General features: G+C 40.7%; 2 protein-coding genes across 3 annotated transcripts in view; one reads left to right on the forward strand and one right to left on the reverse strand.

The window, feature by feature from the left end:
• Positions 1 to 15,556, forward strand: part of LOC106809592 (tetraspanin-7-like) — an 18,165-nt gene extending 2,609 nt beyond the window's left edge. The window contains exons 2-8 of one of the 2 annotated variants that reach the window (XM_014812725.1): positions 6,743 to 6,931; positions 7,164 to 7,238; positions 7,831 to 7,932; positions 9,558 to 9,722; positions 10,090 to 10,173; positions 10,540 to 10,628; positions 12,442 to 15,556. In XM_014812725.1, the coding sequence (XP_014668211.1) occupies positions 6,743 to 6,931; positions 7,164 to 7,238; positions 7,831 to 7,932; positions 9,558 to 9,722; positions 10,090 to 10,173; positions 10,540 to 10,617 (693 nt within the window). In that variant the 3' untranslated portion in view covers positions 10,618 to 10,628; positions 12,442 to 15,556. The remainder of the gene's footprint in view (positions 1 to 6,742; positions 6,932 to 7,163; positions 7,239 to 7,830; positions 7,933 to 9,557; positions 9,723 to 10,089; positions 10,174 to 10,539; positions 10,629 to 12,441) is intronic. The other variant, XM_014812727.1, reaches the window with a different exon arrangement.
• Positions 15,557 to 19,166: 3,610 nt separating this feature from the next.
• Positions 19,167 to 25,807, reverse strand: part of LOC106809594 (ras-related protein Rap-2c-like) — a 19,298-nt gene continuing 12,657 nt past the window's right edge. Inside the window, exon 2 of the mRNA XM_014812729.1 lies at positions 19,167 to 21,324. The gene's annotated coding sequence lies outside the window, so the exon portion shown is untranslated. The remainder of the gene's footprint in view (positions 21,325 to 25,807) is intronic.

The following is a 25,807-nucleotide window of genomic DNA, read 5'->3' on the forward strand; positions in this document are numbered from 1 at the left end:
TAGAATCCCACAACTCCACCACAGAGTCACCGCAGTAGACGTTAGATGAGCGCTGTCGCTCCGCGGCACTTGTTGTAACAGGTTATATTAGTTTAATACAGAGTATTGTGATACATATAGTAAGTCCCCGGATAGCGGAGAAAGGTTCGTGTTTAGAATAAACCCAGTTTGGAAGTTGTAGTCTCGAAAAACGAACCATAAAACCGCCCTGAGTGAATCACTCAGGGCGCCTCCACAGAAAACTATAGTCCGCGTTGTAACCCTACTCTTGTTGGGTTACATTATTGTATCTATCTGTAGCCCTACACATGATACATTAATCATTATGATTATTAAATAGCCATGTCTCTACATCAGTACATGTACATATGGAATTCTTCCATAGAGCAGCATGTGGTAGCATTCACAGGGCTAGTATAGGGTAGATCTAGTAATCCTATTTTTAGAACTTTCAGACGCTTGTGGTGGTTGATAACTTGATCTCACCACAGGCCGGCTCAAGGATAGAGAGCATGTCCAGTAATAAACATCATCCTATCCAATCACCATCCTGGACATCATCTCTATCCTTGAACCCCACAGGCCATTGGATGCTCAAGTTTCAAGAAGAGTATACGGGTATCCGCTTCGCTCTTAATATAGTCTTATACTCTTCTTGAAACTTGAGCCTCCAAGGGCCTGTGATCTCACGACGAAGCTGATCTGATAAATCAGACGAGGGTTTGTGTACCTGGTGAGTGGTGTGGTGCAGTGGTGCCTGGTGGTGCCAACCTAGGCGCCTCGGTATGAGTATGATCAGGGTTCTGCCCAGAATTTTTTAGTGCCGGGCGCATCCATTTGCGACGAAGTCGGAAGATGCAAGCGCCGTAGGCGCGAAGCCAATCTAGGGGGGTCCAGGGCATGCCCCACCGGAAAATTTTTAATTTTGGATAGTCTGAAACTCAATTTCCTGCATTCTGAGCAAGAAAAAGCCCATATAGATATATCAGACTTTTTTTTCTTTTTCTTTATCAAAAATTAGTGCCGGGCACACCCGCCCACCGTGGGCAGAACCCTGACGATGTATAACATAGCTCTGCGTGAGCATCGCTACGACTGGCTACATTGCCTTGTGTCTGTGTCGAGCACTCTGTAGAAGTTACGAATCGCCTATCCTGATGTAATACCTATAATTACTACAAATTACAATAACAATCATTTAAAGCACAGACACATGGACTGTTTCTGAGAAAAAATAATCTCATGGCTTTAAAGATGATAATAATAATATATATATGCTGTCTCAATATGCTGTCACTGAGCTGTGTTATGTGTCTATGTCTAGTCATGTGTATGTTAGGACATGACTTAATTACTACATATATGTTATCATCAGTATCACCCTAACCATGACCACTAATGCTAATCTAATCCTAACTCAATTAATATGGACTGAATGTTCCCAAAGTAGATATGGCCCATGGATTGGATTGATCATAGTTAAATTCAACATCCTCAAAAAATGAAGTTAATCTAATGGGTCACAGTTTCTATATTTGACAACTTTCACAACTTTACAATAAATTGACATTTTATAAAATGACCATTTCACCATTTAAGGTTTGTAGATGTCCAATTATTATTTTGCTTTTTAGCGTATTAAAATCATTACGTCAAAGCTAGTTTATTCATTTGTAATTCATCTAGGGGCTATATTTACAAAATGCTGTTGGTATAAGGAACATGCTTATTATAATCCTGCATGCCCAATTAAGGGAAATTCGACAGGAAACCATTTGTAAAAGAGGTGCAGTTCCGGTGTGTGATATATTGAGGTTTGACAGCTGTTGATTTCTAACTCTAAGTGCTCGTTGATAGGATCCACAGACTAATGCACTTGATAAAAAAGGAATGTGGTGCTGTATTCAGTTTATTGTAGGTTTTCTGATATTGTTGAATTTAACTTCATTTTTGCATTATAACTTTGTATAACGCTGCCTGAGGCACGAGTATCCTCAATGTAAATCTCCGTCCGTCATACGTCTGTCCGTCTGTCCGTCAATGGCTACGGTCAAGATAACTTGAGAACCGTTTGACCCACATGTTTCAAATTGCATACAGTTGTTACTCCTATGGGAGAGATGTGAGCATCCTATTTTGGAGCATGCCAGTTGACCTACCTTCGAGCCACGCCCAACTTTTGCCAAAAATGGAAATGGCCATAAGTCAGTTCAGGTTCAACCGTTCAACAGATTTTGCTCATTTTTGGTATGTGAATGAATAAGGACTGGCCCCAAAACATATCACAGGGCTTTTGATATTTTTTTTAAGTTATGCAAATTGGGTAGATTTTGGCAATTTCACTATGCATTTCAGTGTCTGCCTACGGTTAACGATAACTCAAGAACCGTTTGACCCACATGTTTCAAATTGCATACAGTTGTTACTCCTATGGGAGAGATTTGAACGTCCTATTTTGGAGCACGCCAGTCGACCTACTTTTGAGCCACGCCCACTTTTTGGCAAAAATGGAAATGGCCATCTATATTCATTCGATTTTGTTAAATTTACCTACCTACCTAATCATACCTACGTGTAATATTGTGTTTTAGATTATTCGTTACAGTAATTTGACTGGAATATTTTATTGCACGATAATCTAAAACCAAAATGGCGATCATTTAGGCGTAGCGCCATCTCTCGCCCAGATTTCAGACTTTCAGATCTGAAACATTTATTTTAGCATCAAAACTAACCCTGAAACAAAGCAGTGAAATTTCTATTAGTATGAAACAGGGAATAAGGACATTTGATTCCGTCACAAGCACATTTCGGTCCGTCATAAATGAAACACTTACCAAATTTTAAATATCATCTCCTCCTCATATCACACCCAAGGTGAGCTATAGTGTCATTGACACTTTCATTTAAATTCTGACCAGTTAAATTGCAACCAGTATGACTTTAACTTGATGGCCTGAGGCCCTGAACGAATGTGTAACGTGCACTAATTATATATATAATGTATTATAACATCGTCAGGGTTCTTGTAGAGTGCCGTAAACTGAACTTTAACTTTACTTTTGTTTTGTGTTGGTTGTTTCGTAGCAATGCACACACAGACCTTTGGGAAAATGCCCAAGATGTCAAATGCAGATCTGTTTTACACATGGCTGCAGAAAACGGACACTAAGAATATATATAACATAATTAAAGGTATATGCAGCAGCAGCATATACAGTTCAGGAGAGGGTATGTTCCTCCTACATTTAATATGGGAATGTAAGCCACTTTTAATAGGCACGGATATTAGTAGGTTCTATGCAAAAAGTGTTCACAGACTAAGGATGTGTACAGGATGTTAGTGTTTGTGCAGTGAGTAACATGGTCAGGTTAGTCATGTGCTGAGCAATTATCTGTGAATGATATCTGATTTATAATGTTTTACATTGCAAATTGTGCAACACTGCAATTATAAGTGATAATTATGAATCATAACCAGGAGTGCAATTAAGTGTAAGCATGAATAAAACTGCCCCTCATCACATGAGTGCTAATGTATACACACATTTTTCTTTAAAAAAACCTTGTGACATACTGCCTAAACGAGTGAGGTACCAAAATTTCAGTTCTGAAATATACATTTAAGCTTTCTGGAAATACAAAAGAGAATGCAAACAAGATATTTGGTGCACGGACGTCACATTAGATATATATACAAAATAATAATCACAGAAACGTCGTTTTGTTGTTGCTCGTGCCTTTGCATTTCTTGGTTATTGAGTTGGATTTCATATGTGTGTACGTATGTGTAATGCATGCTTTATTATTGCCAGTTGTCAAATGCTGTTGAAGCTAGGCAGTCGGTGTTGTTACAGTGAATGAGAAATATTCGCATATATACTATTCTACCTCAGCAGGCAGTACAATGGCAGGTTTCACTGCAAAATGAGGCTCTCGCGAATATTAATTGCACTGCCGTACCTGGTGTTTTTTATGGTTCTTCGCTCAGCCATGTACAAACCTAGCGCTTTTCCGTCGTCGGTAATTTTAATGCGGAGTCATATAAGCGGGGCTGTATAGCCGCTGTCTACAATGCAGTTAGGAGATGCAATTTTTACAGTCACATTACATTATTACATCGTGTATGCACGTATTGGCTTGATGAAATAGCATTGAAGTGCCTCGATGAGCCAGGGCGTGTGTGCACCAATATTCATTTTTTCTCGTGTGTCTCTTGGCAACTGTGTATGTATACTGTATGCCATTTATTTGCACACGTATGGTTCATATATTGCCCACAAGATTCTGCAGTGAGAAAGTTGAGCGTAAACCTGACCATGTCGGCTAGTGATGAATGCTTTAATTTGCTAGTGGTGTAATTAAATGTGAAAGAAAATACTTTCTCTGAGTTAGTATGTATATTTCAGTTAGTAATACCATATATTTTGGTCGTGGTTGTCGCCACTGATTTGAATGCATTTCGCTCTTTTGTTGAGTTTTCAAATATATTTCCCCGAGGATTACCTCACTGCATCGCAGCTGCATAAAATAGGTATCTATAGTGACATTCATCAGATATGCTCTTACTCCGTCTCTGCGTATTAAATTGAGTGCTGCGTGCATGGGTGCGTATGTGTGTGTGCCTGTGTGGTGTGTGCGTGCGTGCTAGGGCGTGTTAAAAAGCTTGTAAGCTTATATATATATATATATGTAGAGTTAACCTCAATACCAAGGCTTCAAAGTTGTTGTGATATTTTCCATATTTCTCTAGTATCTGCATGATCACGCCCATCTACTGCTGGAACTAATCTTCCAGCATAGCAACGTTCAGTCATTATTAATGAAATTCATTATACCAGCATCCTTTTATGGTTCATCAATGCTAGAATTGCATGACACCATAAATAAATATTTTAAAATTATCCTGCACTGTGTGCTGCAGAGAAGGGAGAATGCTAAATTTCAGCAAATTGTTAATAATTCATTATGTCCGCCAACCTCTCATCTGCTCTGTGCCTGCATGGGGTACTGTATCCGTTCTATATCTAACATTTAATGCGTTTCCATGGTGACATTATTTGTCTGCTGCTGCAGGCTGCAGGTTACACTGCGATTTGCCTTCTGCTTGCTAGCAGGCTAACAGTAACACATAAGTTGGCCGTATAAGACTGCAGTGTATGGCAGTCTGCTGTGTGGCATAATATATTACTCAAACTGCTAATGCTGACATAGCCTACTTCGCATGTCAAAATTGTCACATCACGCCTACCATGAGTCTGCGTGCATCCCTGTACGGTAGCGTGTTACTGTAGACGAAATTTTCTGTAAGCCAGGGTGTACCACCGGCTGATTTTAAGGCTGACACGCACCTAGAAATTTTTATCACTGGCAGCGATGTTCTTAGTAAATTACGTGTGTGTGATATTGTGGTACAGTGTAATTGTTAGCGACAAAATATCGCCGACAACACAATCGGCACCGTCTAGTATGCTAGGAATATTTGGTGACCATGATGCTGGCAATCACTTAAAGCATGCAGTGCACACGTCGCTGTTTGCTTGTGGCATAAGGTCCTAGTGCTCAATCACCAAATGTGCGTGTGCCCAGTGCTGTTTATTGCCAGCAGTAAATGTATCGTCCAATAAGCAAGCTGTTTGCTAGAATGGGATTTTTACAATATAGCCCCCTTAAATACATCACCTTGTGTGCGGTCATCAATGACGAAAACTAAATTATCGCCATCGATTATTAGCCAATTCTAGGAATTTCCCACCTGGCGAATTTCGCCACGCTAGCAAGAAAATCGCTAGGTTTGGGCCGGCCTTTAGGAACAGAAAGTAGAGTGTGGGTGCAGAGCCATTAGCATATACTGTACTGTGTGCTAAATTGTCGGCAGTCATGTATCTCTGAAATCTTTAGGTGCGAAGCGAGACTGAATATAATTATTTTGTAATAAAATAAACATGGACCAGTGAGTCCATATAAAATATATAGTGCGTTACATCGTATATTAATGCATGAAGGCTTTGTTAAAGAATGTGTGAATCAGATTTCGTATAGATTTCGTAGATAAATGTTTGTAATGATCCATATAGGGATGTTGTAGTGACCTAGTCTTCTGTAGGCGATCATTAGTTGGGCAGGTACAGTCTGTACTGTAGATGAGAGACAACCTATAAAGTTTCATGGGTTAGGTCATCAATTGTGTAATTATCAGCCATGTAGGCTGTTTATCGTAAAACTAAAAATTTGCTGGTTATATCTTGTATGTATATCTTATCTTATAAACTGCTAAGTGTTGTAAAATAATGATAATAGTAAACGTACTAGGTAGTTTCCACTAAAGGCTTGTATTAATTGGTGATGTTATAATGATTTCACCAGATTATGCCACTGTAATAATAACCTACGACGTCATTCATCTTGTGTAGCATGTTTGTTGTGGAATGGGAACATTTTAGGACAGATTAGATGGACTAAAACCTAACTTAGTTGAGCAGGTAAAGTAAAAGCTACTTGAAAATAGCTATAAACTAGGAACTATCTTACTAGTGCTCTCAATTGACAATTGCGTATGATGCCCCTCTTAGCCATTTAAGACATACTAGGCAGACAAGCATGTGTACTGTTACTGTCGCCATAGTTACTGATGAAGCTTAATTCTGAAGCACCAATTACCCTGCATTTTGCATGTACGCAGTATGTGTTCGTACCACCATTGCTGTACATTAAAACCACCTCGCTTTCGTGCCATCGCTAGGTAATCGGCTTGGCCATACTGGTACTGGGAGTCTACTCAAAAGTGCAACTGTACGTCTACATGGAATTGATGGCCAACTACTACACGCACACACCGTACATCATGATTGCGATCGGAGCCTTCATCGTGCTGCTAGGCGTGGGAGGATGCTTCTGCACGATCAAAGGAAACTCCTACCTCCTCTACGCCGTAAGTATCGCCGTCGGGCACGTGTGCCACAAGATGGCGCCACATTTTATGGTAAAAGTTACAGGGTGAGTTTTTAGATTACATGCAGGTTGCGTGTAGCAGATACAATGGTTATTATCACCGTATATCTATACTGTGTCTTATATTCATGTGTCAATGTGTTAAAGAGGTTTTTAGGAATGATCTAGAAATCAATATTGATCCAGTTGTTTTCTATCTCATTTTTTTCCAGTATTCTGTCATCCTTTTCATCATCTTCATTGCTGAGCTGTCAGCTGGCATTTCGGCTTACATCTTTAAGGGAAAGGTGGGTGAATAGAGCTGTTGTGGCACTGTAGTCGGTGCTCTAGCGATAGAGTGGTATCTCTTCACTGAATTGTGAGTGTCTGGAAACACATCTTGAACAAGTGAACATATGATCCTATGTGCAAGCCACCCACTGCGCTAGCAGTCGGTGCAGTGCCACCTATGTGGGTGGCTGGGTGCATATTTTCGACATATATTCTCATGAGTAGTGCGTCCAAGTGTTACACAGAAGTTCGTATATAATGATAATATGTAAAAAGTTCACCTGTTTTACCTGAGCATAAGTGAGATCGTGAGTAACTTTCTCCGCAATAATTTGAATATGTATTTGTGTAGATTTTTCTGTGTAATAGCTGGTTAAATGGCGATAGACATTCTTCTCATTTTGAGCATTGATCGTAAGCTAGGATATTTTGTAGCACTAACCGTATCGTGTGAGTTTATGATAAAGCAGTTTTGAGATCAAGTCTGATAAGCCGGATCGAAGTGTTTTTGCGTTATCAAGAGCAAATTAACATGTTATGTATGATCACACAAGTAGCTTGGATTTTAGCGTCTTGACGATGGGAATGAGACGCTGATTCGCTCTTCAGATTTACACGGCTTTCGAGGATGGATTGAACATCGCTAGCAACAACTACGGTCAGGACCCTGCCGCAAGCACCGACGAAGCCATGGACCACATGCAGAAAACTGTGAGTGACTGTGCCATGGCTTGACTGAGAAGAGACGAGGCGGGGGTGCATCTTTTAGTTAGCGTGCGTAGTGAGGCGAGGATCGGGGGTCGTAGTCGATGACTACATGACGATTTACACTCATTTTATAGTTATTATCATTTATTAGCTCATCTGACGTAGTCAGATGCAGCTTGTAGAATCGCATGATTGTGCATGCGTGCGTGCGTGCGTGCGTCCGCCCGTCAACAGTTGGGCACAAATCTTAACCGCTCGACGTACAGTCACGATATTCGGATGTGGGGGGGTAATCCAAAAACGAGTTGGGATGTCGAAGCTGGGGGTCACGAGAGGTCAAAGGTCAAAGGTCAAGAGGTGTAAAAGAAGGGGGAACATTCACTCCTTAACTTAAGGTATAGGGAGGAAATGCAGAATTGCGGCACAAAGCTAAACAGCTTGACCTAGGCTCGTGATAGTCGGTGTATAGCATCATGGTAGGAAAAGCCATCACTGTGCCGAAATTGGAGGTCACAGGTCAAAGGTCAATGGGGCACAGGGCAGATTTTAGACATTTTCTAAGGACATGGTCTGACGGAGCGATTGAAAAACTTTTTTGTTTCAGCGGTGACCTAGCATTTTTATGGCTTTATTGAAAGGACCATGAAATGTACTTTCTGCTGACATGCGAAGAGTAAGTGTCGGATAACCTTTTGACCTTCAAGAGGAGGGTTAAACATGGATTTGTTTACTGTTAGAAAGAATTTGACTGCCGGGTTTGCTAGTAGAATCTATACATGCCTGGATGTATGAGGCTACAATGTCACAGTGAAATTTCAAAAGCTAAATTTGGTTGAAGAAGGTTTATGCTCCTTAAATCGTATAATTTCTATGGCATTCTGTACTGTCAGTGTGTTACATGTAACGTATGCCACTGCCAGTGGCCACTGCCAGTGCATGTGGTGATAGTACTGTGTAGTTTTTGCCTGCGTTAATTAGTTACAGGTGGCAGCTCTTTATTTCAGCCTGTAGGGTTGCGTAGGTAAATGGATGAGTGCTTACCTATTCTGTCTTGCAAATAGTTGTTGCTACTACGTACGATGGGAGCTTCCATCTTTAATCTTAAGACACTTAAATGTACGCGCCATCTCGTGGCAACTTTCATAACGATCCCAACAAACATTCCGTTGAGAAGGTTCCTGATACCATCCCTTGCCTTCCACTGTTTCGGCGTGTATGTGAACACATTTGGGACTAACAGGGTTTACTAGAATCCCACCACTCCACCACAGAATCACCGCAGTAGACGTTAGATGAGCGCTGTCGCTCCGCGGCACTTGTTTAGCATTTTTGTTTTAATTTTCCCCAAAATCTAGGATCTTGCTCCACCTTGCCCCCCCTTCCTAGAGACTACAGACCTATTATTACTTAGATGTCAAGCGTAAAGTATCCATATTATATTTCATCTACTTCGCACTGCACCATTGAGAAAATAGTTACACTGGATTTTATTTGTCTGCATTTTAATTTCCCTTCTAGAGATATTCTAAAATACTTATAGTCCACAGACCTTTTAACCGAAGTCTTGGGCTGGTAGTCATGACAAATTACATTTAGGAGGTTGCAGCAGTTACTGTTCTGTGTTACAGCTGCACTGCTGTGGAATTAAGAAGTACAGTGATTGGCTCAACACTACATATGGAAGTCCTGGACAGGTGCCGGAAAGTTGCTGCATTGACCAAGCCAACACTACCTGCATCCGCACTGGTTTTGTTGGCACAAGCGCCGATATTACTACGACTATCTACGTGAAGGTGAGAGACAAACTACATAATTGCAGCGACGCAGTCGTAAAGCCTCTAATTTAGAGTGACGCGTGCCGTCCCTGCTTGTTATCTTGGCCGTCGCGCTTTTACATTGGCGCGTGCATTTAGCAGGGACGTGGATAAATCGCTTTGTTTGCAAGAGGGACAAGCAGCGTGCGGTTTGTGTTCTTGGCATTCGACCGTGGGCAATCCGCCATTAGCCAAGTAATATTATCTACAGTGTTCAGGGGAGGGGTGGGGGGCAATTTCTCCTCTTGCCCTCTGCTAACTACGGCTCTGATTAGGCATTAACGAAAATTCGCATTCGCGAGATTTCACCTAGACCCGCCGCTGAACTTTTCTGTTGTGTTCGCAGGGCTGTCATAAGGAGGTGGTGAGCTTCGTGGATGAGAACATAGGTATCATTGCTGGTGCTGCGACAGGGTTCGCATTCCTGCAGGTATGCTCAAAGTGTATGGGCAGAGTTGTTTACAGTATAACGCTCGCATTGCATGACACTGATTTCGTCAGGCTGCATTTATCGGGTAAAATTAGGGTGTCACTATAGAGCTTAAATGAATGCTATCAAGAATTCTGGTAACTTTTGCATGAGAAGTCCAGTGTAATTATGCACAAGGGGTGCACGGTCACTCGCAGTTTGTATGGACGCATTCTTAACTCCTAACGACTTGTTATTTGGTGGAAATTTTAATAGTGAGCATGAATGTTCAGCCAGTCAACACCGGCAATCTGTGTGCATGACAGCTCGCCGGGTGTGGTGCGCATATTGTTCATGTATTGGCTGTTTATTGTGTGTTTGAATTAGCTTCTGGGATGCGTGCTGGCGCTGGCTGTTGCCAAAGTGATCGCAAACAAAGTCCGCTATGAATCCATGGAGGAATGAGTTGTTGAGCGGTAAAAGCTTCACTTTGAGACTCTGACTCTGATCGGTTCTCTCTAACTTTCTGTACTAGCATAGCAGAAAACGAACTACTACTAACATGTTTAAACACAAGTCTTATATGTTTGACTCTTTCGGCACTTGGCAAACTAATATATGCATATGTGTGCTGCGTGTGTGTGAGACAGAAACCAGGGGGTTGGACTAGCCAGTGCTTACTTTGTATGGGTGAAGGAGAATTGTCATTTTCTCACGTCAGCAGGCTTGAGTTACCATAACTGTCTGCCCTAATGGGTTGGTTTCTACGATAACAGATGTGCAAGTGGCAGTCGTACAACATGTATAACATGAACCTGAATTCTCACACTCCATATGCACCAATTATACTCAAGTAATAGAGTGCAGGATTTTAAACTTGGGAGATCGAGCAAACGTACTTTTAATTTCATCATTCTTCCAAAAAATCACGTTTCTTTCTTATTTAATGATTTTGAGAGCTTGCAGATAAAATTACATGGTAAGTGATGTTTAATGAGATGCATAATAACTATTTCATACATACCTTTACCGCACATAGAACATAAACGAAATCAACGGATCAGTAATATATCGGTTTACCGCAGTAGGTATAGAACTCTTTCACGCATCGTTTGCAAATGGCCTCGCACGCATGCTCCTGCTGTGTAAAAGAGCCCTCTGTTGTAAGCCTGCTAGTCCCAAGGCACACTTACGCACATTCGTATACCTATGCCGAAGACTCTTGCTCTTTTAATCTTTCGTCTGTCTATGAAGGAAGAGTCTTCCTTTGCTAACCAGCATAGATTAGTTTGTGGTGATGGCGCAGTATCTGGGGAATTCTAAACCGCGTTGACACATTTCCTGCATTAGTAGATAGTAATGCCTAATGGTTAATGCTCAGAACTCGAGTTGGAAAGGGTGAGGACCCGCTTAGTATCGGTGATGCAGGGGTTCCAGTCGTGTCTTAACCACTACTGCTGTGTCATTTTATTGTAGCGGGTTTGATTTGCTAAATTGAAGAGATTCTCTGCTAAAAATAGAAGATCAGCATATTCTGATCCACTGCATCTTCCAGCTACTGAGTGGACTAGCCAGTAGAACACATGAGAGAGAAATAGGATGAATCAAACGTATTCAAATAGCTTCTTCTGCATAGGGATTCTCTGCTGACTCTCAAATCGAACTAGCTATAGGTCGTTTTTCTTCCAGTGTAGATAGAGTGCACATATAATCAGGAGTCTATCAACTCCTGATATAATGGCTAATTATAAATTCCATGTTGACCGAAAACAGTATATGGTCACTGGTAATGGGTGGTTCAACCCATCCTACCCAATGAAAATCGAAATGCACAGTCAATCTAGCAGGGCTGATTAAACTTAGAATTAGCTTAATTAGTATAGAATTAAGCTTATTTATACTTAGCTCTTGAACGTTCGAAGTGAGCACGCATAGTGGGTTCCATATTTTTGTTTTCACTCACACTTATAAAAGTTGTACTATTTTGTTTACTAGTTGTAAAAAGAAAGCACCACTAACCATTTAAATTAATTATACACCTCTGCTGTCATATTTCAAAAGTAATTGAGAATTGCCTAATGTATTTAGGTCATGATTTTTGCCTTCCTCTATGGAATTATTGTTATTGTGCACTTTATTCTCTAACTGTCATTCAGAAAGGAATTTGTCTGGTTGTATATCACGTTTATTCGTATTAAATATCACTAATCTTTGTTTTTATACACAGCAGTGTCCACCACCGTTACTCGTGATTTCTATAGTAATTTGTTTGCTATCTATTGTTTACAGATACTCGGTGTGCTGCTTGCCTGCTGCCTGGCAAAGAATATCAACAAAAATAAGTACGAACAAGTTGCCTAGACTGCATGTCATGAGCAGGTACTTCCAGTGAAAACTGCATCCAGACAAGAATGTTGAACCTTCGTTATTCCGTACTGAGCACACGAACAGTGCACTGTGAAAATTTTCTTCTTTTCTTATTGTGCAGGGTCCCTCTGGGATTTATTGGAATTTTTATGTATAGCATGGTTATAGTATCTAAAATTTTATTTATTAAAGTTATACTTGCTCCGATGTCTCGTAATGCTATCTGAGTAATTGCGAAATCTCTAATATCAAAATCATGTGTGCGATGTTTTATTTGTGGGCTTTACAATTTTAGTAAGTGATCATTAAAAAAGGGTACTTGTAGCTTAATGTAAGCTTTATTGTGGAAACAAGGCAGGATACATGTTGGTGTGCTGCGAAAATAACAAGACGTTTTAGTTGTCATATCCTACTCTACAGTTTTTCTGGCAGTGGTGTGTGTTCCCCAACCTTATACCAGTTTCCTATTACAAGCTGCAGTGAATGCATAGATGCTCTGTGCAAGATTCTGTCACTGAATAGGCATTGAAGGCATGGGTGTGTCAGTGTGTGATACTTGTCCCAGCGAATCTGTCACCATCAACAAGCATTGTTTGACGTCAAAATGTAGGTTGCCATAATTGCATTATTTACACGTGGTCAGATTAGTAAAATGAATGGTTAATATCATGAACATATCTAATACAATATTACGATACAATCTTGTATAGATATTTTCAGGGTAATATGTATCGCGTCGTGTTGTGTCTGTGCATTATAATTTCTCGCCATTTGAACCACCGAGTTTTTGATTATCCTATCTTACATTTTTGCGGCAAATATCTGTGATCACTGATGCTGACCACTATTGGGTTTTACTTACGATTTTGTTCTACTCAACTTGATCACAAGCATACAAACTGCACTTTTCTATAACCCGTCTCACCTCAAATGTTTGCAGGTAGGGATAAGCATTTAATTGCATTTCTGCAAAATTACAATAATCATCGACCCCCCACCGACTCTGCTATACCAGGTAGATTGTTTGTACGCTTGTGATGTAGTTGGTATTTGTGAACGGCCTCTTATTAGGATGAGATTAGGATAATATTCAAATATATCTTTATTAAGAATTAAAGCATTTTATCTCGAATATGGATATGTTGTGATTTCGGGTTCGCTTCGTTAAACAGCTTTGGTTTTATACCGGCTCCTTGTTGAAAATCATGTTTAGGATAGAGGAGCCATGACGGTACTAAAAACATCACCCAGGAAATACTGAGCGTAACGTGATTGATAACGAAATAGCACAATTCTATTGTGCGTGGATCTATGTACATGCCGTGTTGAATTTGGCTTTTTAAGTGAATGTGAAATTGAAGCCATTTTTGGCAATTAAAATTTAGTTGCGTTTATTCACGACAATGAGCCGGAACTGCGTTGGTTGATGTGTTTGTTTTAACAATATTCCTATATTTGAATGTACTGTAATTGTGCCTTTATTGTCTAATGGTTGTGTATTTAGTGTGTACATGCATTCTTCTAACACATCTTTCATTGGTGCATATTTTCAGATTCCAATCTACATTAATTTGATGGGGCATTAGGATTTATTACATTAAAAAGGGAATTAGAAATAAGGACATCTGAATTCGATATACCTAGAGATACCGTGTTTGATTACTGGTAAATATTTCTTCACACTTCTGCTTATATTTGAAACTTGGTGCTATAGAGTATAGTCACGAATGTATAGTAGAAATGGAATGTTCTAATACATACATTCGTGATATAGCGTACGTGGTCATTGCCTTAAAACACAGTCTATTAACCATAATTCATACAGAATATGTCAGTATGGCCAACTGGCAGGGCGGTATTTTTTTTAAATAGCCACTGAAAAAATGCTATTCGTTTCTAGCGTCTATGATAAATTGTAACGTATATAGGGATGGAAATCGGTGCAATATTCCTGCGAGTCATATTGTGAATCTTGATTATTGATGTATGAAGCTATTCTTATGAGAGCAGGTGCCTTCAAACATATACCATCTTATCTATTTTGAGCATTTGGGCTATTAGTAGTACAAGAAGTGTGTGTGTGTGTGTGTGTGTGTGTGTGCGTGCGTGCGTGCGTGCGTGCGTGCGTGGGGTGCAATAGATTTTAGGCAAATGCAGCAGATGCGTGGAGGATAAGTGACTGAGTAAGATTATGACATGGGCAAATAGGTGAAGTAAAGAACAAGGGTGTGGTTGGAGCGTTGGACTGACGTAAAGTGCAAGGGTATGAAAGGTATGCAGGGGCGAGGTAAGATGCAGAGGTATGTCAAGTATGTAAGATTGAGGTAAGGCTCAGGGGTGGAAGGAGTATTTAGGGTTGAGTAACATACGAGGTTATGGCATGTACACACGGTTGATGTGTGACGAATGAGTATTGCATGTGTGCGAAGGTAAGGCATGACACAGGGCTATGACGAGTATATGGGTGTAGGGTGAGGAACAGTGGTATGACAGTTATGAAAGGCTGAAGTAAGCCATAGTGGTATTCCAGCTATGATGCAGGGTTGATGTATCGCATATGGGTATGACAGGTATTGGGAATGGTGTATGCGCTAGGTTTAATGTAAGGAGACATGATGAAGGCACCATCCCTACCTTTCTACTTCTAAATGTGGCTAACTATCCTAATAATATGTCTACATGTTTCACTTTTTGTGTTGTCATCTGCTATGTATTTTTCGATGGAAATCCTGCATGATTGGTTATGACGCAATCGTACCTACCATTACTCGATGTATGGTAACAAGCTTGTCATATAATGTTATCAAATTAATGTCTAGACTTTTCTTCCATGCTACCATTTAATATAGCTATTAAACATGTATCTAGCTTATCTGTAAGGTATCCGTTTAATTGTGATGGAGAAGGTAAAGAGCATACTTGCATTATTGCGCTCTTGGTGAGATAGTTGCTTTGCAGCGGTATGTATTGTTGAAAGCTTGAATATATATACAGTATCTATATTATACATGAGGGTTTAATGCCTCTAATCTATAAACAGCTTGGTTTCTCATATCTTATATCCGTTTACATATGATAATGTGCGATGGATGTAACATAAACGTATTTATTCTTGTCAGCGGGTGTATACTGTCAGGCTTGCGCTTTCAATTTTCCGTTATCAATATCACTTTTATCAATATCACCATGACGGAGTATACCGATATTAATGCATAATATATCCCTGCAGTTTGACTCGTTTCCGTGTCGCGAGTGATCAGTAGAGAAGGGGAGCGGCTTGACGTAGGTGGAAGGTGAGAGGCTTGACGTAGGTGGAAGGGGAGAGGCTTGACGTCGGTGGAAGGGGAGAGGCTTGACGTAGGTGGAAGGGGAGAGGCTTGACGTCGGTGGAAGGGGAGAGGCTTGACGTAGGTGGAAGGGGAGAGGCTTGACGTAGGTGGAGGAGGAGGAGCCATGTATGAGGGATGAGGAGAAAGGAGGGGATTGACGTGTTACGGGAGAGATCCGGCTCATAGTCTTTTACAATGGGGGAAATATCTGCGACTCGCGATGTGTCTTTTGTCATGTATTTGCTACCTGCGTCTGCGCGCAGGAATGCTGCTATCGAGTCCGGCTTAGGTAGGTTGATGAGTGAGTGGGTGCGGCTCAGGTCTCCAGTGGCTGGTGCTAGCATTGCGTATTCATACGTGAATCGCTGTAGAAGTCATTGCGTAGTGTTTCGATGGGGGCCCTGTAGTGAAATCATAGACGATATGACGAGCGCGTTAACCATTCTAGTTCATCGTTTTCATCGCCGTTTCGCTCTATCGTTTATGTGCTAGTGATGGTACAGTGCGATGTTATGTAGGTTCTGAGTAAGAGGAAACGCACAGTGTGTGTAGTCCCTGTCTATATGCAGGGACTCCTGTGTGGGCGATCGAGGTGCATGGTTTGAACAGGTGGTTTGAAGACGTATAGTACCACGATCGTGGTTCACCAGTATCATCGATATTAGCACGAGTGCACTTGCGTGCTCCTTCTACGTAGATGCTGGTGATATGTTTGGTTCCAACACTGATATCCCCTTGATGAGTATGATGCAGTAGTAGCAGCAGCAACAAGACTTGTCAGGTAGCAATGCTCACTTATAACACACACGCACGTACACACGCACGCATGTACACGCACGCGCGCGCATCGTCCGATATGCGGTAGGACATACTGAGCGTGCATTTAACCCGATTTGTCTGACTCATTGTCTGACTTATTGATTAACTATCGGCTATGTGATTGATCTTACTGTTACTGATGTAATTAACCAATCTGGTATTTGATTCTAACCATGTTGATATAATCATGCAAAACGGGTCAATAGATGATAAACTCCACCTACTCTATGACTGCACTGCCACCAACCACATCAGAAAAAAGATAGAAGACAAATTTATACACTTTACATTCCTAGGCAAATCATCCATAAAATGGTTATGCATCACAAATCATGTGGCCGATCTCCTTGAACTCTCAAAGTTTATCGAAGATTCATTGAAGCTACGACAAGATCCACCCCAAACATAAATGGTGATATATACAAATAATAAATGAAATCACACCACATATCCCAAGCTAAATACCACAGGCACTTGAAGCGTTACAATAAAATATAATGCTAACTAAATACGAAATCTATAGTATATACATATATAGTATATATATATATAGTATATACACTATATATATTAGTGTACGCGTGCAACAGTGGAGCCGCGAGAGCAATGCCGCCGGCAGCGTATATGGTTGCACGTAGGATTTGGACGGAATTTACAGGAAACAGTCGGCAATACTAGGTGAAAGAGAGTATAGAAACATTAAGAATTTGGTAGTAAATAGATTTCGTATTTAGTTAGCATTATATTTTATTGAAACGCTTCAAGTGCCTGTGCTAAAAACAGAGGTTTAGACCAACAGTCGGGCTTTACTAGTCCTACATCTGAACTCAGGGCGCCTGCAGTTTCCGATACCAAATGTTACTATCTGCGGCAACCGATACCACGCAATACTTACCGCGATAGTCTACTCACATGAATCTTGTTCGGCGTAGTTTAAGAGTGAATTTTATTACACTCGTTTGAAGTGTTGTTTTTTTGGTTAGAAATGAACGTTAAATTATGTTAAATAAAAAAATATATTATCATGTATTATGATGTAACATGTGTCATGCAGTCATGTCAAAGTTTAAGTAGTATAAGAAACATCGTCTCTCTCGTTTTTATTAGCCTAGGAACTTGTCGTAGTTTGTAGCCTATTTGCCTGTATGATCTGCGATTATACGTTCAATAAACTTTATTTGAATTTGAATCATGGCTATTATTTATCATTGGCATTGCGCTGTATAACTAGAAGGAAGATCGAAGTAACCGAAAACGTATATAAAAAATAAGTGTACATGATATAAATTATAACTGTATAATATATTGTGCTAACAAAAAAACGCTTCATTTTGTTAACCATCGCTGAAGAGGGAAAATGTGCGAATTGTAATAAAACGGACAAGGCTGGGAAAGCCAAACTGTAACTCGGGCAGATTTTTATTGGTATAAATTTTAAGATTAGGGTGCGAGTGACATGTCGTCTGTCTGCACCGCTCTATATCGCCACGTTTACATGAAGGAAGTCAAGGAACGCCGACGTGACTAGATAGATCAAATACAATTAATGCCAACATTTCTCATGACGATAGTGATTTACATTCCGGCTGATTATAGACATGCAGATATGACGATGACCTCGATGTAGTGAAGAGTGAAGCCATCCCAATGTAGTTAACGTGATGGTTTGCGCATAAAGCAGTATTTATCAATTGCATGCCTCGTACGTGGCTGTGACTCGTGTACCACCTTATGTAACGTTGGAATTTACGCTACTGTGTGGAGCTATTGAAGTAGAATGTATGTGAAGCCAAAATACATAGGTAAGAATAGAAGTCAGACTTACTATACACTTCATCAGAGCACGTATATCATATAATATAGGCCTACGTGCTCTGACTTCATCAACTATATATATACACATTATAATATCAGGAGTGAATTATAACAGATTTCTTAATCGTAGAATTCTATTATTATTGAATATTCACTCCTGATTATATATATAATCAGGATTTAACTTCGTGTAAATGGCTTCGTGTAGGATGATACAACGTGCTCTTGCTTATTACGCTTTAATTACTTGTATGGGGGCATTCCGGTCGTGGTAGGAGATGGTAGATGTACGGGTGTGTGAGTCGTATATATATATATATATATATAGGGGGGGATCAGTGGTATGTGAACCCCCCCCCCCACGTATTATTACCAAGCCCGCGGTTGTTATTTTGTGGCTTTATCCTATGTCTCGCTGTGGGTGTGTTTTGGAGTCCAGTATTACGTTTAATTCGGTTTTTATTCGTACTTGAGCGCGCACGTTCTTGTTATTTGCCACATTCGCAACACCAACGTGTATTTCATCATTGTTTGTAGTGTCATATTGCGTTACATATTTTTTATTTTATTTTAATAAAGGTTTGCTTTGAGTCGGATCAAATGTGCTACTCTATATTTTTACCGTGTTCATGGGTATATATATATATATATATATAATCACAGCCAAAACAATCAACAACTCGATCGTAGAATTTACATAAATTTATTTTAAGAAGATTACACTTTTGATTTAATAAAAAATATTTCCCCACTTGCAGGGAGAATTGCAACGGTTTGCTGCGAGTTTAAAATGGCGTTGCCGGTCCAAGAAAAAACATGATTGATAAGTTAACCCACGGCGCGCTACCAGGGTGCCCTTCACGAACTCATTACAAACGCATGAACACGCATAAAACATCCCCGAAAAAAGTCAAACGTAGTGTGGTCGGGAATTCTACTACGAAACGTTGAAAATGAGAAATCAGGCTCCCTAGCATCGGTCACAATAATATTCGATATCAGAGTACAAACAAACGCTAGACAACACCTGACAGTAATATCTGTTTCACTGCGCCCTGACATCGAATTGTAGCTTCACGAAGAATCACAAACGATATTAACGTTTACCTGTAACTGTATCGGACGAATATTGGCCCTGTTAGTTGGAAACATATACGAGTTTATACGAGAGACCTTTTTATACTGCATCATCACCAACACCATTGCTAGAGTGGAAGCGAGATTGGCATTGCAGGCACTGCTGCCTTTTCACAGTGTATATTTTTACATCGCTATAGCTTGAAAGCGGTGAAAATAAATGAAGACCGGTCGGCAACACGAGAACGAGGCGCGTACACGATACGTGAGCACAGTTTAGGTTCATATTCCAGTTTTAAAATCAGACAACGTACATCAGCTGCTATATACCGCCGCGAGATAGAGAAAATCATCAACATAAATGTCATTTTTTCCAAATCTCAACACGAATAGGTAACGCGACGGTGACAAAATGTCTAGCGGGGTAACGGCCGCTGTAAAAATAGTGCTTCATACGTTTGTTTTAAAAGCTTACAGCAACACGCACGCACGATTAGAAAACTGCGCATTCGGATTTCAATTATGCTACAATTTCGTGAGCACACATAAAAAGCTTCGAATGCTCTAACACAGCGCATGTTTACCTGCTGCGACATCAATGGGGTGACCTGGTATACCGTCAATAATCGTACGACTGCATTCATATACACATTGACATCATACATATGTACATAACCATGAAACATTTATTCCAAACACTTTTTTCCATTAATTAATGGGACATTTTTTAATAATTATAATATATTTATATCTAATTCACGCCATGTAAACTCCCCGATTTTCAGAGTCGCTCTTACAGGCAGAGTGTTAGCATCTCACTATCTTAAATAATTTTATTGCAAAATTCCCACAAAATAGTTTAATTATACCAGAGAACATTTCGCACGCCAGTCTGCACCAGGCAAACTAGTTTTTAATCGCTTTCAATACTATAAGGTGTCTTGTACATAGAGACCTGACCACGCATTGTCACCTACCACCACGCTGAATTATGCTGAATGCTTAACGGCTCCTCTCTTACAATGAAATACAGCCGGCCTAGCTGAATGCAAGCACACGCGAGAAGCGATGCGCCTCACAAACCGTGAACTAGTTGAAAACGCGTTTATTTGCGGTATTCAACGAAGACATCAAACTCAGCTCATTCTGTCCCGCCCATGCAGCCCTAACCGGCGCATGCGTGATCACGTGCACCTATGATGTTCACCTATATGCATTTAAAAAATAGCATCGACGCTGTTTTCACTGACGACTCTGCTATAGAGCCTCGCGGATTTCAGACTCGAATGCTACGTGACAGAATTCGCAAATGTTATTACTCTAACTAATGCTTAGCGCGACATTTGTTACGTTGCCACACTACATTACAAGTTAAAAGGACAATTACTACGTAACCGATAACGGAATATACACTGGATGCTATAGAAACATCGTACGTACATGAGCTTTGTTATACACTGTCTTCAACCCCCTGAAAGGGTAGTACGCACGTAAAATAGGCAGTAAGATAGGGGGAAAGGGTAGGCGTTCACATATTCGATGTGGAACAAGGTGGTGCATTCTCTTCGATGAGGAATTACTCGGGTCGGTGGGAACTACACGAGCTTCGCCCGCCGCAGATTCCATCAGGATGCAGTGTGGTGGCCGCGCCCACGCACGTGTGCACGCACGCACGCCGCGCTCTTGCTAGCAAGTGACGTGTTGGCGGATGACAGTTACTCCGGGCTGACGACCCTCGCACGGCCGCAGAGCTACGTAAAAACACCTGCAAGAACAAGTACGCACCCGCTCTTACTTCTCTTATCCCGCTGTGGCAGAGTAACTCACGTTCGGCGAAAGGACTCGGGCCGCATATAGCATCGAAATCACACATGCCTATCGGCAGTTCACACAATAAGGGATTATTCTTTTAGAATTATAGAATATAAGGATAATCTGGTATTATCTTCCTTGAGGTTTGCGATGCATTACGAGAGGGAAAACGCTGCCACTGGACACGGTCAAATGTAAAAACACTGTCCCGTGCGGCTTTTCTCATCCTGCTATAGCAATAGCATCACAACCAGTTTCAACGCGAGGGAAAACAACACGGGTTATGCATCGCCGCATTAAAGGTGCGCCTATAAACACACCGGGGTTATATATGAGACCACCTTGTCGAGATGGGATGGGACGGGCGGTATTTTCGTTCTAGTTCGTACTTTTGCTCACTCGTATAGCCGCAAGTAAGCCCTGGACCTCGGCTTGCATACAGGTGGTTTCTAGTCTGTATATATATAAATCCACGTCCCTCTATTTTGACAACAATTTTGACAACAATTTTGACGTATCGACGTAATTAGGAATTAACTGACACAATATATTATCAAGAGCTAATAATACCTATAGGTATTATATTATAATACCTAATAGGCTATTAGTTATTATTAACTCTTGATATAATATAGCGCATTTTCTGATTTTGCCGTTTCCATCAACTTCAGTTCAGAATTCATTCACTCATATACGCACATTCTCTGCAAAATCGTCCTAATAATCCAGTAAGATAGAACATAATAGACACAAGTACGGCTATGTTTCCCTTAAAGCGTTCCCTAGTCAATTTGTGGTGCGTAGACGTAAACATCGGGGCAAATATTGACCAAAAAAATTTGGCTGACGCAGCTGTAGGCTCGGTTTTCGCATTTGCAGTCTGTACAATTAATCCGCCGTACACCTGAAGGGTATTGTGTGTAGCACCGTAACAAGGTACATGAGGCCACAAAGTATATAAGGCATCATTACTGAAAGAAATCCTTTCTAAAAAAGTCTTGTTACTCGTAAGCATTGAGCCGTTTTAAGCCGGTTTCGTTGATCTGATAGAAACATCAGACAGACGAAGAACTTGAACAATCAAACATGCTGAAATCATAACTGTACCTGGCTAGTTATATACCTAAAATCATTTTACCCCCCCCCCAAAAAAAAAATCAATGATTTGTATATGAAGTAAAACCAACATCACGACTAGTGTACGCATATATAATCAGGAGTACAAATAATAACAGGCTAGAAGCCGCTAGATGATAACAGACAAAAAATGCAAACGATTAAGACTGTTGTTATCTTAGTATCTTACTCAAGACACACTGAATCAAAAATATTAAACCGAGTGATAATCAACTGCTCATAAACAATTTCCTCACCGCGAAAAAAGCCTCAAAACTCACATCTATAAATTCGGTTGGCAAACCTGCTCCGACTCACCTAACCAGGCTTACCATGCATCGGCATTATTTTTACACATGCAAACCGCTTCCTAGGATTTACACAGCTAAAGCAGCTCAGTAACCGGGCAAAATGTTCCATTTGAGCGTAACAGCCCGTGCTGAGAGAGAAAATGGAAGAGAGAGAGCGCGCGCGAGAAGGTGAAGGAAAAAGTGAGAGAAGAGACAGGAAGAAAGAGAGGAAGAGAAAGAGAGAGGGGGGAGAGAGAGGCTGTGTACATAGATAGGCATATGCAGGCCATATGGCCCGATGACAGTTCCGTTGCCCAGTTACTACTCGCTGTGTACTGCAGCTAATGAGTAATGAGGCACATAATGCTACAGATAATAACACACACACACAACAACAGTTTTAGCATGTTGCTCTAGGCCCAGGGACATCAAATAAATAACAGCCGTGAAAAATCAAAATGCACGGCCATGAAAAAACGATGTTTTGGCATTTTTTCGACGACGGGCTAAAACGACTAGAGTGGCGGCAGTATGACAGCTAGAGATCATCATAGACAGTTTTACTGCATGCGTCCTTCCTGTATATTTATGCTTATTTGTTTATATGTTTACAATTTGATAGCGAATACAGACACAGTGATATCAACATGATTGATTTGTTTGCCATCCTTGTTTATTAGATTTGGCAATGCTTTCTTTATCACAATCTGTTTTTCAAATCCTGATAGTTTAGATCTAATATTTCTCTATACAACGCCGGGTATCCCGCTAGTACACCCATGTACATCTTGCACATGGGATTTTATTATACCACAGATGTGCGGTGGTAAACGTAATAATGGCGTTGTCGACAGGAAAAAAATACCTCTAAATAACGCGCTTCCATTGAATATCGGGTACAGTCATAGAATGACGCATGGACGCACGCACGCACAGATGCGCACACATACAGCCAACCGGCTGTCATGGTCTCACAGGGCTAGACCACAACTATACATAGGTTCAGGCGCTACAGTACACACACGTACACATCACAGCCAGGTCGTAAACATACACGAACCCGCACATATGTATTTACTACCAAAGTCTTCATGTTTATCTATTCTCATTTGTCCATTATTGGTAATGCAGTGTCCCCTAATGCAGTTCAACTCACAGAAAGATATATATATCTGTATTCTGTGAGTATCTTTCTGTGAGTTTGTGCACAGTGGTGTGCGTGCGGTGAAATGGTGTGGTGCGGAGGAGCAATTGAACGGCATTTATATGGCGACAGAGAATATATAAACATTGAGACTCGGGAAGTAAATACAATTTGTACTTATTTACAATCAAAGTGCCTGTGTGTGTAAAAACAAAACAATGCTTAGCAAACGCGCTTCTCATCACAAACGCTATTTACCCTCTCACTGACTGTAGCGTTCACCCACCAACCCCTCCCCCCACACACCCACCCACGCGCGGTGAACCCTCGAACTTGCTGTATATATACGCGTTTTCTTCTAAGCAGCACTTCCACGCAACTTTTACTCCGGCTGTGGGGATGTTCAGCCGCGCGAAACACCGGCAGAAGACAACTTCCTATTTTTGCGTTTTTTGTTCGGATGCAGAGTTTAGCATCCATGGAGAGATTCTCGCAGATCAACGCCCTCGAAGAGAAATTCCTGAGCAGTGGCTGGCAGACAGGCAGACTGGCCGCGTGCGCGGTGATTGCGTGTGCGTGTATCAGCAGCCAACCGCCTTTGTGAATCCAACTAAGCTTTTGCCTCGTGCATGTGTGTGTGCGCGCGTGCGCGCGTGAACGGCTGAGTGAGTGACTGATTGAATGTGCACGCGCACGCGATGATGCGTGCATGCTCGCGTGCACGCGCGCGTGTGTGCGTATACCTACTGCCCCCGTACACACCCGACACTTGGATGCAAGCTCAAGTCTCATTAGCTTCCACTAACGATAACGAGCTATATTGCACTCGGACTTACGCTGCATCAACTCTGCGACATAACGATGTACTTATATGATGTACTTATATTAGGTGATGTTAGCTGCAGTTTCCGTTACCATGCCACTAGTTTTGAATAAAAAACAATATAATCAAGAGTAAAATAACACACGTATTGTAAATCACGTATTTACGTGAGATCAATTGAGTGATATCATCACAGGAGTGAATACTAATACTAATAGATTATCACATCATCAGAGATCATAGAATCTAATATTATTCACTCTTGATATCATGTATATCGTACTACTGTGTATCATGGTAGTTAATATCATCTCTCATTCTATCACGTATCATAATGGTTGATACCATGTATCATGCGAGCAGGAGTGAATAAAATAAATCTCTTGAGATTATTTACTCCTGATATCATGTTCTCATTGTAGCATTTAATACTCGATATTTTACTGAGCTGAATCAGTTGTTATTAATAGTCCATAATAAAACAAATATTATGCATCCCTGATATTGTTATGTTTTTAAACATAACAATATCAGGGATGCATAATATTTGAATAATTAAAAAATATATATTAAAATATTATAGACCATTTTTTCACTAGACATAATCATTCAATGCAGTACTAACGTGCTGGACGTCTGCCACGTACTCTCTCCCCATAACAAACAAGATTAACAACACAGCATTATCAAAGGGCTGGTATTATGTACTCCCGAATTGACGTGTTAATATTACAAAGAATATGGATCCGCGGCATGTGATATAATCAGTTAATGCAGTAGTTAGTAGTAGTAACGACGCAGATCTATCAAGAGCCCATTAAAGTTTTTAAACCCTTTATTAAGGGGGGTTAATGAGCTCTTGCATGGTTCTATGCATCCCCACACAATACGCGCAGTGGATTATAGCGCCTGATGTAACACCTGTTATTTTGCAATACGGTGCAGCCCGAAATGCGCTTATAGCAGCTTTGGATTTTTTTTGTCTTGAAACATCATAATTGGCTATTAGGCAGCAGACAAAGGGTTAATTAATGCGTAGCGGTGTACGACGCAGCTGCGTCAC

The sequence above is a fragment of the Priapulus caudatus genome, unplaced genomic scaffold, assembly GCF_000485595.1.
Source record: "Priapulus caudatus unplaced genomic scaffold, Priapulus_caudatus-5.0.1 Scaffold366, whole genome shotgun sequence".
Taxonomy (NCBI): domain Eukaryota; kingdom Metazoa; phylum Priapulida; class Priapulimorpha; order Priapulimorphida; family Priapulidae; genus Priapulus; species Priapulus caudatus.